A 9,677-nucleotide genomic window follows, 5' to 3' on the forward strand; every position below is an offset into this window, starting at 1 on the left:
TTACTAAAATCAAAAGTAGTGGTAATATAATTTTTTAAGTTTCTGACTAAAACTTGAGTATCCTTGTAAACGTTTCATCCGTTGATTGTGATCGTTGATCTCCAACGTTCACTTGATCCCACCCGTCGGTCCACCCAGCAATTCAACCCGTCCAACCCGACAGATTGATGGTTTTTAAAAGCAAAATTCGTAACAGGACCACCTATAGTCGGTCATGGTCACAGTCACGATTCCGGGCCAAAACCATTGACCCGGTCAATGGGCGTGTTCCCATTCCGGCCCGGGTTCGGGTCTCGATCCAGCCCGAACCGTGGCCAAGTCTATTGCGATGTTTTCGTCATTTCTTGAAAGTTTTTCAGGTGGTTTAACTTTAAGGTGTAAACCATATCGAATGGATGGATTACACAAATTGTAATATGCTAGTACCCTGTGTATGAAGCATTCGAGTAATCATGAACAAAAACATATACATTATTTTGGTGATAGTCTTTCACACTCTCATTAATTTTATATGGTGTGCTTTCGTCACTTTAGCGGAAAAAAAAATTTCGCTTTTTTTTTTTTTATATATATACAACGAGGATGGAGAGATTTTTTTTTCTATCTAACACCACGGTGAAATTTAATTGGTTAAGATGTTTGAATTAAACGTTTATTTTTGAATAAAAGTGTCAAAGTAAATTATATAAAGATTTACGAGAATAAGAGAAAGTCTTACGTACCATTAATTCATGTATTCTAACAGACCATGAACTAGATCTGAACCATTCTCAACAAGTTCATAAGAAGTTATTCCATTTTTTTATTTGATAAAACCAAAGATCTTGAACATAATCAACGTATAAAAAAAATATCGTCAACTTTTTCATGTTCGTCCCACTTTTGAAGTACAATTTGTACAAATAAATGTTTTCATAACTGGATATGTTTGTGAGTTTAATTAATTTATTTAAAATAACAAAATCGAGTTTTTTGAGCTTGAGTAACTCGATACGTTATTGAGTCGAGCTCGAGCTCGAAAATCAGTACCCATCGAGTTAAGCTCGAGCTCAAGTATTTCAAAGAAATTTCGAGTCGAGCTCGAATAGTGTGATGCTCGGGCTCGATTCAACTTGATTACACCTCTAGTCTTGATTATGTAAATGTTCCATCTAGTCTCTTTCTCATGGATTCACGATAAATATTATATAATTTTTTTCATCTTTGAATCAAAGAGAGAAAGTGTTATAAGCGAACGGAGATGATGAATTTATTGTTGAGAGAAAATTAACATTTAACTCCATTAAAATATCAAAAGATTAGTTTATTAACATAGACAATTTGGTTGATATATAAAATATTATAGTTACTATTGAGAAATAGATTTATGGAAGTAACATAACAAATTTTGNTAGTGTAGATATCTATATTATATCATTAAGTTTGAGATCTTTAGATTAATTAATTTTTGATGTCGTGATCTGTATTAATAAAGTGTTAAAATTTTAATTTAAGTCACGTGTAGCTTAGCTGATAGAACCTTACTTTTCTAAACATCAAGTTGTAGGTTTAATTCGTATTTTGGTTTTTTTTTTATTTTTTTAATTCATATATCAAAATTACAATATTGTCATTCACTATTTCTTATAATTATATTTTGATATTAATTTAAATATAAACCAAATGAACTATAAAAAATATTATACAAGCACGCGACGCTTGATTCGATGTACTAATTATACATTATAGATCTTTAATCATATTTCAAACTGATCATACTTGTATTTTTTTCAATCAATAATCTATAATTAAACCTTAAACTCAAAATCGAGAGAATTAATTAAATAATTTTGGTCAATTATTTTTTTAAAAAAATGATCTCTTCAAATGAATTTAAAATACAATTGAAGATGTCATTTTCTAAAAAACAAAATAATAATCGACAATGTTAAAAAAATACCCCACTCAAAATCTCGCACCAAATTCATAATCTTGATAGAATATCATCGGGCTTGTGTACTATCCCGACGACATAATGTGATCATCATACAAAATCACGTGAGTGCAAACATCATTGGACCACACAAACAGCCTCGACCCCAACCCCAATCCCACGTTGCCTCCCACCACCCGTCCATGCTTCCTCCAACATCAACACACAAATATCCCACCTTCTTCATCATTATCACTGAAAACCCCCCATTTTCCATTATTTACTTCACCAAGAAAATGTTCCTATCATTGTACTGAACTTGAGGTCACCAACACTCTCTCATCTTTAAGTCTCTCTCACATTATTATTATAGCGTCTCTATGTACTCGAAGATCCCATCTTTTTTTGTCTTCCTTCAGCAGCTGCCCACTTTCCTCTCTGATTTTGAGGTTCACCTCCCATGTCTGGCCGAACCCTAGATCCGTCCCTTCGCTAGGTGAATACACACTCTGTATTTCTCCTGCACATACACTGCAAATGGTGTCTATTTGTTTGTGTTTTTATGGTGGTGTTCACGTTTTCTAGATTTTTCTCTGACTGCAGCTTTTTTTTACAAGCGCTTGTTACAGACTTACAGTTATACACATGTTTGTGTCTTTTTGAACCTGAGTTCAAATACCAAGTTGTTTTTCTTTTTCCTTTTCCCTTTATCCATTATGTGGAAGCAGCTTTTCTGGGAAGTAAGAAATTTCTTATCTTGGACCCCTTTTCTCAATTCCCGCAAGGATAAATAGACAAAGCAATAGGTGCACCAAAAAAGTAGCCACCGTGCACTTCTTCGTGCTTTTTTTGTGACTGATTGTGATTTTTCCAATTCTTGATGCAGGTTAGGCGAGAAGATAAAGGAGGATAATTTATTTCTAAATTTATAAGTGTCATTTTTAAAGGAGGGTTGAGTTAAAAGAAGGTAAAAATGAGTGGCACGGCTTCTGCACCTGCGGTGGTGGGGGGAGGGGTAGGGGAGGTAGTTTACGGAGGGTATAGGCCACCATTCACAGCAGTGCAGTGGCAGGAGCTGGAACACCAAGCCATGATATATAAGTACCTGGTGGCTGGACTTCCAATCCCACCAGACCTCATTATGCCGATTCGCCGCAGCTTTGATGCCCTTGCGTCCCGTTTATTCCACTATCCTTCGTGTAATCACCACCCTTATTAATCGATTTCATTCAAAATTTGGTTCAAAGAGACATTCTGACCGTGTCTTGATATTGACAAATGTTTAAACTTAAAGATATAAATGGAAGTTTAATTGTGTGTGTATGAGATACAGTAAGTAGTGGATTTGATAGTGGTAGGTAATTAGTATCGGCATGAATGTGACTTTCACTCCTGTTGATTATTGTCATATTTGATCGGAAAACTGAAGGATAACCTGCTTATTGGTGGATCTATATAGGATTGACTAAGCCATTGGAAGCTTTGCATGTGTTTTGCTATCATTATCTATGTGGTTTTCTTTGCCAACTGTAGGTTGTAAACGATGATGCAATGTCCTTCAAGATACTTGATCTGTTATAGAATTTGTTGCTCTATGTTTATGACATATTAGAGAACTTACCATTTTTTGGGGAATGAATTTTAAATTTTTTTTAATATCAGCTTGTTTGTTACAACATTGATGCTGTGGCATGTCTTATACTGTCGGTTGGGCTTATGCTACATTGGGTGACAGTGTCGAACTAGTGCATGTCATTGGATGCATAAAAAAAACGTAATATAAGATCAGAACATAGCATGACACTGTACAGAGAATATCAGACAATCTTATTTGGTGAACTTAAATTTGGGTATTTGTTTTGTAGTGGGCTATTGTTCATACTATGGGAAGAAATTTGATCCTGAGCCTGGAAGATGCCGAAGGACAGATGGGAAGAAGTGGAGATGCTCCAAAGATGCACATCCAGACTCCAAATATTGCGAGCGGCACATGCACCGAGGTCGCAACCGTTCAAGAAAGCATGTGGAATCTCAATCTACCTCGCAGTCTTTGTCAACTGCGATATCTCACATCTCTACTGGAAGCAATAATAGCAGTGGAAGCTTTCCAAATATGTCATTATATTCTGTTGGTAGTTCCGAAGAATCAGCTCTAGGAAGAAATGTGATGAAGCTGCAGATGGAGCCTCTTTCCTATGGGATCCATAACAAGGATTTGAGGTACTTTTGTTAAGCCTAGTCATTTGGTTGGATCAAATTAGTATTGTGGCCTATAGCTGTTGCGAAGGCACAAGTTTTGAAACTAAAAATCGATAAATATGAGGAGTGAAAACATGTTTTTGAATGTTTAGAAAAAAAAGTACAAGTCAATAGAAAAATGTCAGAGAGGGAGGTGACCGGGTTTGCCACCATAGCTCCCTCGAATGGTTTTGTTAACCAAGACTGGCAATCTAGATGCGAGGAAGTTGAATGACACGAAGCAATGCATGCAGAATGAAACATGTTTCTATTCAAGTGGATTCTCTTGTTTTTTATAATATCAAAGCTGGGATGTAAGAGAGAAAATTTAAGTCTCACACTCATCCTCACATTTGAAAATCAAACAAAAGAACTTTCTGTTTATGGTTGTGCCAGTAGGCAATAGTTAGTCATGGAAATTAAGAATCAAAATCTAGCATTCATAATTCTAGTAATGACTTCTGAGACAATTGTCTTTTTCTTGAGATATGTTTCACAGTGGGGTATAAACTATAAACATAAATATTTCTCCCCCCATGACCTGAAGATTTATGACATTGGGTTTAAAAATGGATTATTTGATGTTCTCACCTTTATAGAAGTAGGCTGGCTCGAAGCTTGGCCCAGTTTTTTGGTGTCTATCAGGAGCTATTGACCTTTTTTAATGCATATTCAGCTGTACGGGCATGTCCCCATTGATTTACTTTTGATGAGAGCATCAAGCGGTGCATCCTTGTTCTACTTGACTAAGCTTGTGCTCCTTCAAGGAAGAAGTTTGCTCTACCCAACTGATACCCTTTTTGGTAACGAGATTTTTTATGTACAGGTACCTCCATGGATCAACTTCTCATTCTGATGAGCATAAATTCTCCCCGGAAGCTTCTCTGGGTTTAGGCTCTTGTGCAGGTAGCGGAACATGGTGTTACATGCCTTCCCAAGTTTGTTCGAGCTCTTCATTGAAGCAGAGCTCTGATTCCCAGTTTTTGGGACATTCCTCTTCTCAAGAAAACATGCCACGTGCTTTTGATACCATTAACGATGCCATGGCAAAACAGCGGGAGCAGCACCGTGTTGTTGGGAACGAGCTTTGTTCACTGGGGCAAATTAAGCAGGAGCATCAAAATCTAGTGCACCCTTTCTTCAGCGAGTGGCCCACGACCAAAGTGTCATGGTCCAATCTTTATGATGAAGATGGGTCCGACAAGAACGTCTTCTCCTCTACTCAGCTATCCATGTCGATTTCAAGGGCGAATTCTGAGTTTTCAACAAGGAGCTCTTACTCCCCGAATGGTAAAGTTGAAATATTTCTAGTTGATCAAGATTTGATATTCTTGCAACATATTTAGATAAAACTATCGTAGAGCTGAATGACTAAATTTACGCTGATTCGATAACATGCAGACACTTGAAGGGAAGGGGACGATTCAATCAAATGCAGCCAGCTTAATTGTCCTCGTTACTCACTTATACATCGTGTACTTCAAGAGTTGAGATACTTCTATGAGATATGATATTCATGTACCGTGATTGTTGTTGAAGTTGCTCAGTTCTTAGTCTTGAATAAATGTTTCCTGACTCTACCACCTCTGATTTCGCTTTAACTTTTAAGCTTTGTGGGATCAGTTGCGAAGCTTTTGGAAGTGTAATTGATTTATTAATTACAAGCTTTTTAGATATTTTACCGACTTGATTTGATCTATCCCAATATTTTTATGTGCTGAATCTGTGTTTGTTATGAATTTAACATAGATTTGCCTGAATCACACGGACTTCGGAGTATAATTTTTTCCCTCCTGGTAGCATAGTTTAAAATAAATTCACCGGTGATTCTGAAGACATGAGTATATGTTTAGAAAAAACTGTGAAGATACAATTGATTTTGGAAAAAATTTTGAATGAGACTAACACAGCATGATACAGTACTTCTATTCCTTCGTATGTATTTTTGTTGCAATTACAATTACAATTACAATTACAATATATGAGTTTCTACTCGTCCAATTATTGATCGATATATGGCCGTTTTACTTTGCAAGGAAAAACAAATAATGAGATTAAATGGCAATTTTGTCGCTCTTCCGAGGTTTGCTTTACAATAAAGAAACATTCGCTAATTTGTGCGTCAACACATGTATATAATAGCCAACCAAGCAAAAAAGTTGGAAAAGGAATGCCTCCATCTCTAATGCGTAGTGTAAACCCCATAGAAATTCCAAGATTCACTCAATAATTATTGCAAAATTACATCAAAAGTTCAACCCAATAGGCTTGATGAATATGGTGGACAACGCATCAATCCATATTGTCCTAAAGCAGAAGTAAAGACTTAAAATATAAAGCTCATGTTATTACTCCTACGGTGTAAATATCATAAGCAAGAATCAACAGGTAGAAGTTCGTGAAAATTTAAAACTCACCATCATTGTCACCCATCATCACTTGACAGTGACGATCTTAATGATAGATGAGGTCCCAATACGGTGGAGGGCCACGACAGCATCTCCCACCTTGCAGAGTCCTTTTGTTTTAGCGTGCTGAAGAGAAAACTCCAGAGCTTCCTCAGTTGACTCCTCGTGAGAAGCCCTAGCAGATCCAGCACAAAGAACAGGAACAAGTCCTCTGAATATAAGACTGTGCCTGGCCGGAGATTCGTCACTGCACGACCAATCAAATGAATCGGTCTTTATTTCAGGAACTACCACTGACAAAATTGGCATGCCTGGTCTGTATTTAGCCACTAGCTTCGCGGTACTGCCTCCTCTAGTCAGGACCAAAATAAGAGCTGCTTTAGCTGAATTAGCTGTTCGAACTGCTGATGATGCAAGGCTCTCCAATGGGCTCATGGGAACTGGTGCATTTGCCATTATTCGTTTAATAGCATCACTGTAATCAATTGTGCTTTCAGCTTCTATGCAAATCTTGGCCATGGTACGGACCGCAAGATCTGGATAAGCTCCTGCAGCAGTTTCACCACTGAGCATTACGCAGTCTGTACCATCAAGAACAGCATTGGCAACATCCGTGGCTTCTGCTCTGGTTGGCCTCGGAGACTTGATCATTGATTCCAACATCTGTGTTGCAGTGACCACAGGCTTTCCTTGGATATTACACTTGTATATCATCACCTTTTGAGCCAAAAATATCTTCTCTATTGGAATTTCCATGCCCAGATCACCACGAGCCACCATGAAGGCATCCGAATTGGTTAAAATTTCATCAAAATTCGCCACCCCTTCTTGATTTTCAACCTATAGAAAGACACCCAATATGCACACATTAGTTGCCTCTAGGCAGAGCCAGGCCAGAAACCTCGTCAATGTAAAATGCATGCTTCACACAAAACAAAAAGTACATTCTCTAAAAGAAAGTAAATTTGTAGATAACACTCTGGCAACATCACAAATAAAACCAAAAATTAATATAGCTATACTTGCATCATTTTCCAGCGCGTCCAAACATGTAAGCTAGTAAAACTCAAACAAATTAAGTGTGGCTTGCACAACAAATAATTTTCCAAGCTTCATCTATTACAGTGCCGAAGAAACGAGATCAGACCTTAGACATGAGAAGGATGCTTTTGGCATGCTCACCCAGCAATTTTCTGACCTCCACCAAGTCAGAACCTTTTCGAACGAAGGAAAGAGCAATCATATCAATTTGATTTGGAACTCCCCATTTCAAGATATCTTCCTTGTCTTTCTCCGTCAAAGTTGGGAGATCCACGATAACACCAGGAAGGTTGACATTTTTCCTTTCACCTAGAACCGCAGTGTTCTCACAGCGGCAATGTACTAAGCCTTTTTCTTTGTCACAAGCCAAAACAGCGAAGGTGATAGTGCCGTCAGCACACAATATAACACTACCAGGCTTTACATCCTCTGCCAATTTTTTGTAGCTCATGCAGATCATTTCCTCATCACCTTTGATGTTGTAGTCAGTGGTTATTGTGATCTCTTGTCCCTGCTTCAGTTGGATAGGCTTGGCATCTTTTAAGAAACCTGTTCGAATTTCTGGACCCTGCATTAAAATAAACATTACATTAAGCTGCCAAATACGAGTAATGATGGTATATAACCAGGTTAAACTCTACTGGAATCCCTATGGCTCCACTAAAATAGTCTTGAGTCACACACACACATACTAACGCCAAATCTTTTTTTCTTTTCGATTTGCTTTGTTACGCAAGAATCTGAATGATCAACGTCTCATATTCATATTCTCAACATGGGCTACTCTTGTTTCAGTTAACTATAAAAAATTAACCAAAACAGAGAGAGAACTTCAGATTGATATTAATCATTTGTTCAGTAAGCAGAAACAAAAAAAAAGACTACCACTGAATTAATCCTTAGTTTAAAACCCAAAAGAACACAAAGCAAGGAAGGACTAGACATAAATCAAAGCTAAAAACTAAAAAGTCTAACATCTAACACCAAAGGGAAGTAATATTTTCAAAAAATAAACGATCCTGGTACATAACAGCAGCGCAGACAAACATAAAATTGAAATGGAATTAAGTGTAAATTTCGAGCGAGGAACAAAAGACCAACCTAAAGGCTGGAGAAGAAAACAGCAAACCACGGAACAGACAAAACAAACAAACAAACAAACACATAAACAAACAAAAAGGAATTTAAAAAATCAAATGAATCTAACAAATAAACCTTGGTGTCGAGCATGACAGCGCAGAGTATGCCGGTGTTGTCCATAGCCTGGCGGAGGTTATTGAGTGTCTCCTGATGATATTCGTGAGATCCATGCGAGAAATTGAATCGAGCGACGTTCATCCCCGCACGAAGAAGCTTCTCCACCATGGGAACAGAACGAGACGCCGGTCCCAGCGTGCACACGATCTTCGTCTTAGGCCTGGCCACAATAACATCATCTCCACCAATTTCCACATCGTTGTTCATCTCCATCTTCATGTCGATCGATCGAAAACCTTGAATCGAATGTTCTCGGCAGATTTTGGCAATAAACAGAAATGATTATGGAGCCCGGCGGCGAGTTAAAGGTTTGTAAAGCAAGGCATTTCTAAGTCTTGTTTGGATTGTTGGTCGTAAATATTTTCGATTTTCATCAATATACCAATAACCACGTTCTTTTTAAAAAAAAATATTGTTAAAAAGTAAAAAATTACGATAAAAAGTAAAAATCTCAAACTCACAAAATATATTAAACTACACACTTTATAAAATTTTCTCTTATCAATAGTCTTTTTTCTTCACAAATTGAGATACCTATTTATTGAATTTCTTTGGAAATAATCCAAAAATAAATACATCATCACAAACTAATTTTCAATATTTACAACTCTTATTTTCAACATTCAATAATTTCAACTCTTATTTTCAACACTCACCCTTGTGATGATGATCATGATACAATGGTTGTTTTCATTACGTGTTTTTATACTGACTCGTTAAAAACCTTACTAGGAAAAACACAGGATAAAAACTATAGTAAGAGAAAAAGAGTGTAATCACGTAAACTTCCTCTCATGTTAACACGAACGATTCTTCACAAA

At 37.0% G+C, this 9,677-nt stretch overlaps 2 protein-coding genes across 2 annotated transcripts; one reads left to right on the forward strand and one right to left on the reverse strand.

The window, feature by feature from the left end:
• The first annotated feature begins 2,161 nt into the window (after positions 1-2,161).
• Positions 2,162-5,857, forward strand: LOC140980311 (growth-regulating factor 4-like). Its single transcript, XM_073446067.1, has 5 exons — positions 2,162-2,408; positions 2,799-3,111; positions 3,778-4,132; positions 4,977-5,440; positions 5,552-5,857. The coding sequence occupies exons 2-5, from the start codon at positions 2,886-2,888 to the stop codon at positions 5,557-5,559; spliced, it is 1,053 nt and encodes a 350-aa protein (XP_073302168.1). The 5' UTR covers positions 2,162-2,408; positions 2,799-2,885; the 3' UTR covers positions 5,560-5,857.
• Positions 5,858-6,357: 500 nt separating this feature from the next.
• On the reverse strand, positions 6,358-9,212 carry LOC140980908 (pyruvate kinase, cytosolic isozyme). Its single transcript, XM_073447021.1, has 3 exons — positions 8,815-9,212; positions 7,706-8,167; positions 6,358-7,398 (listed from the first exon to the last, which is right to left on the reverse strand). The coding sequence occupies exons 1-3, from the start codon at positions 9,073-9,075 to the stop codon at positions 6,586-6,588; spliced, it is 1,536 nt and encodes a 511-aa protein (XP_073303122.1). The 5' UTR covers positions 9,076-9,212; the 3' UTR covers positions 6,358-6,585.
• Between the last annotated feature and the right edge of the window lie 465 nt (positions 9,213-9,677).

This window comes from Primulina huaijiensis, chromosome 7 (genome assembly GCF_012295235.1).
Source record: "Primulina huaijiensis isolate GDHJ02 chromosome 7, ASM1229523v2, whole genome shotgun sequence".
NCBI classification, from domain to species: Eukaryota; Viridiplantae; Streptophyta; class Magnoliopsida; order Lamiales; family Gesneriaceae; genus Primulina; species Primulina huaijiensis.

Excerpts from the sequence above, each read along its gene's own strand:
- LOC140980908 (XM_073447021.1), bottom strand. The coding sequence starts at position 9,075 with ATGAAGATGGAGATGAACAACGATGTGGAAATTGGTGGAGATGATGTT. Across the intron at positions 8,168-8,814 it reads CTGTCATGCTCGACACCAAG|GGTCCAGAAATTCGAACAGG; the intron begins GTTTATTTGTTA and ends ATTTTAATGCAG. Across the intron at positions 7,399-7,705 it reads GCATCCTTCTCATGTCTAAG|GTTGAAAATCAAGAAGGGGT; the intron begins GTCTGATCTCGT and ends GTCTTTCTATAG.
- LOC140980311 (XM_073446067.1), top strand. The coding sequence starts at position 2,886 with ATGAGTGGCACGGCTTCTGCACCTGCGGTGGTGGGGGGAGGGGTAGGG. Across the intron at positions 3,112-3,777 it reads TTTATTCCACTATCCTTCGT|TGGGCTATTGTTCATACTAT; the intron begins GTAATCACCACC and ends TTTGTTTTGTAG. Across the intron at positions 4,133-4,976 it reads ATCCATAACAAGGATTTGAG|GTACCTCCATGGATCAACTT; the intron begins GTACTTTTGTTA and ends TTTTATGTACAG.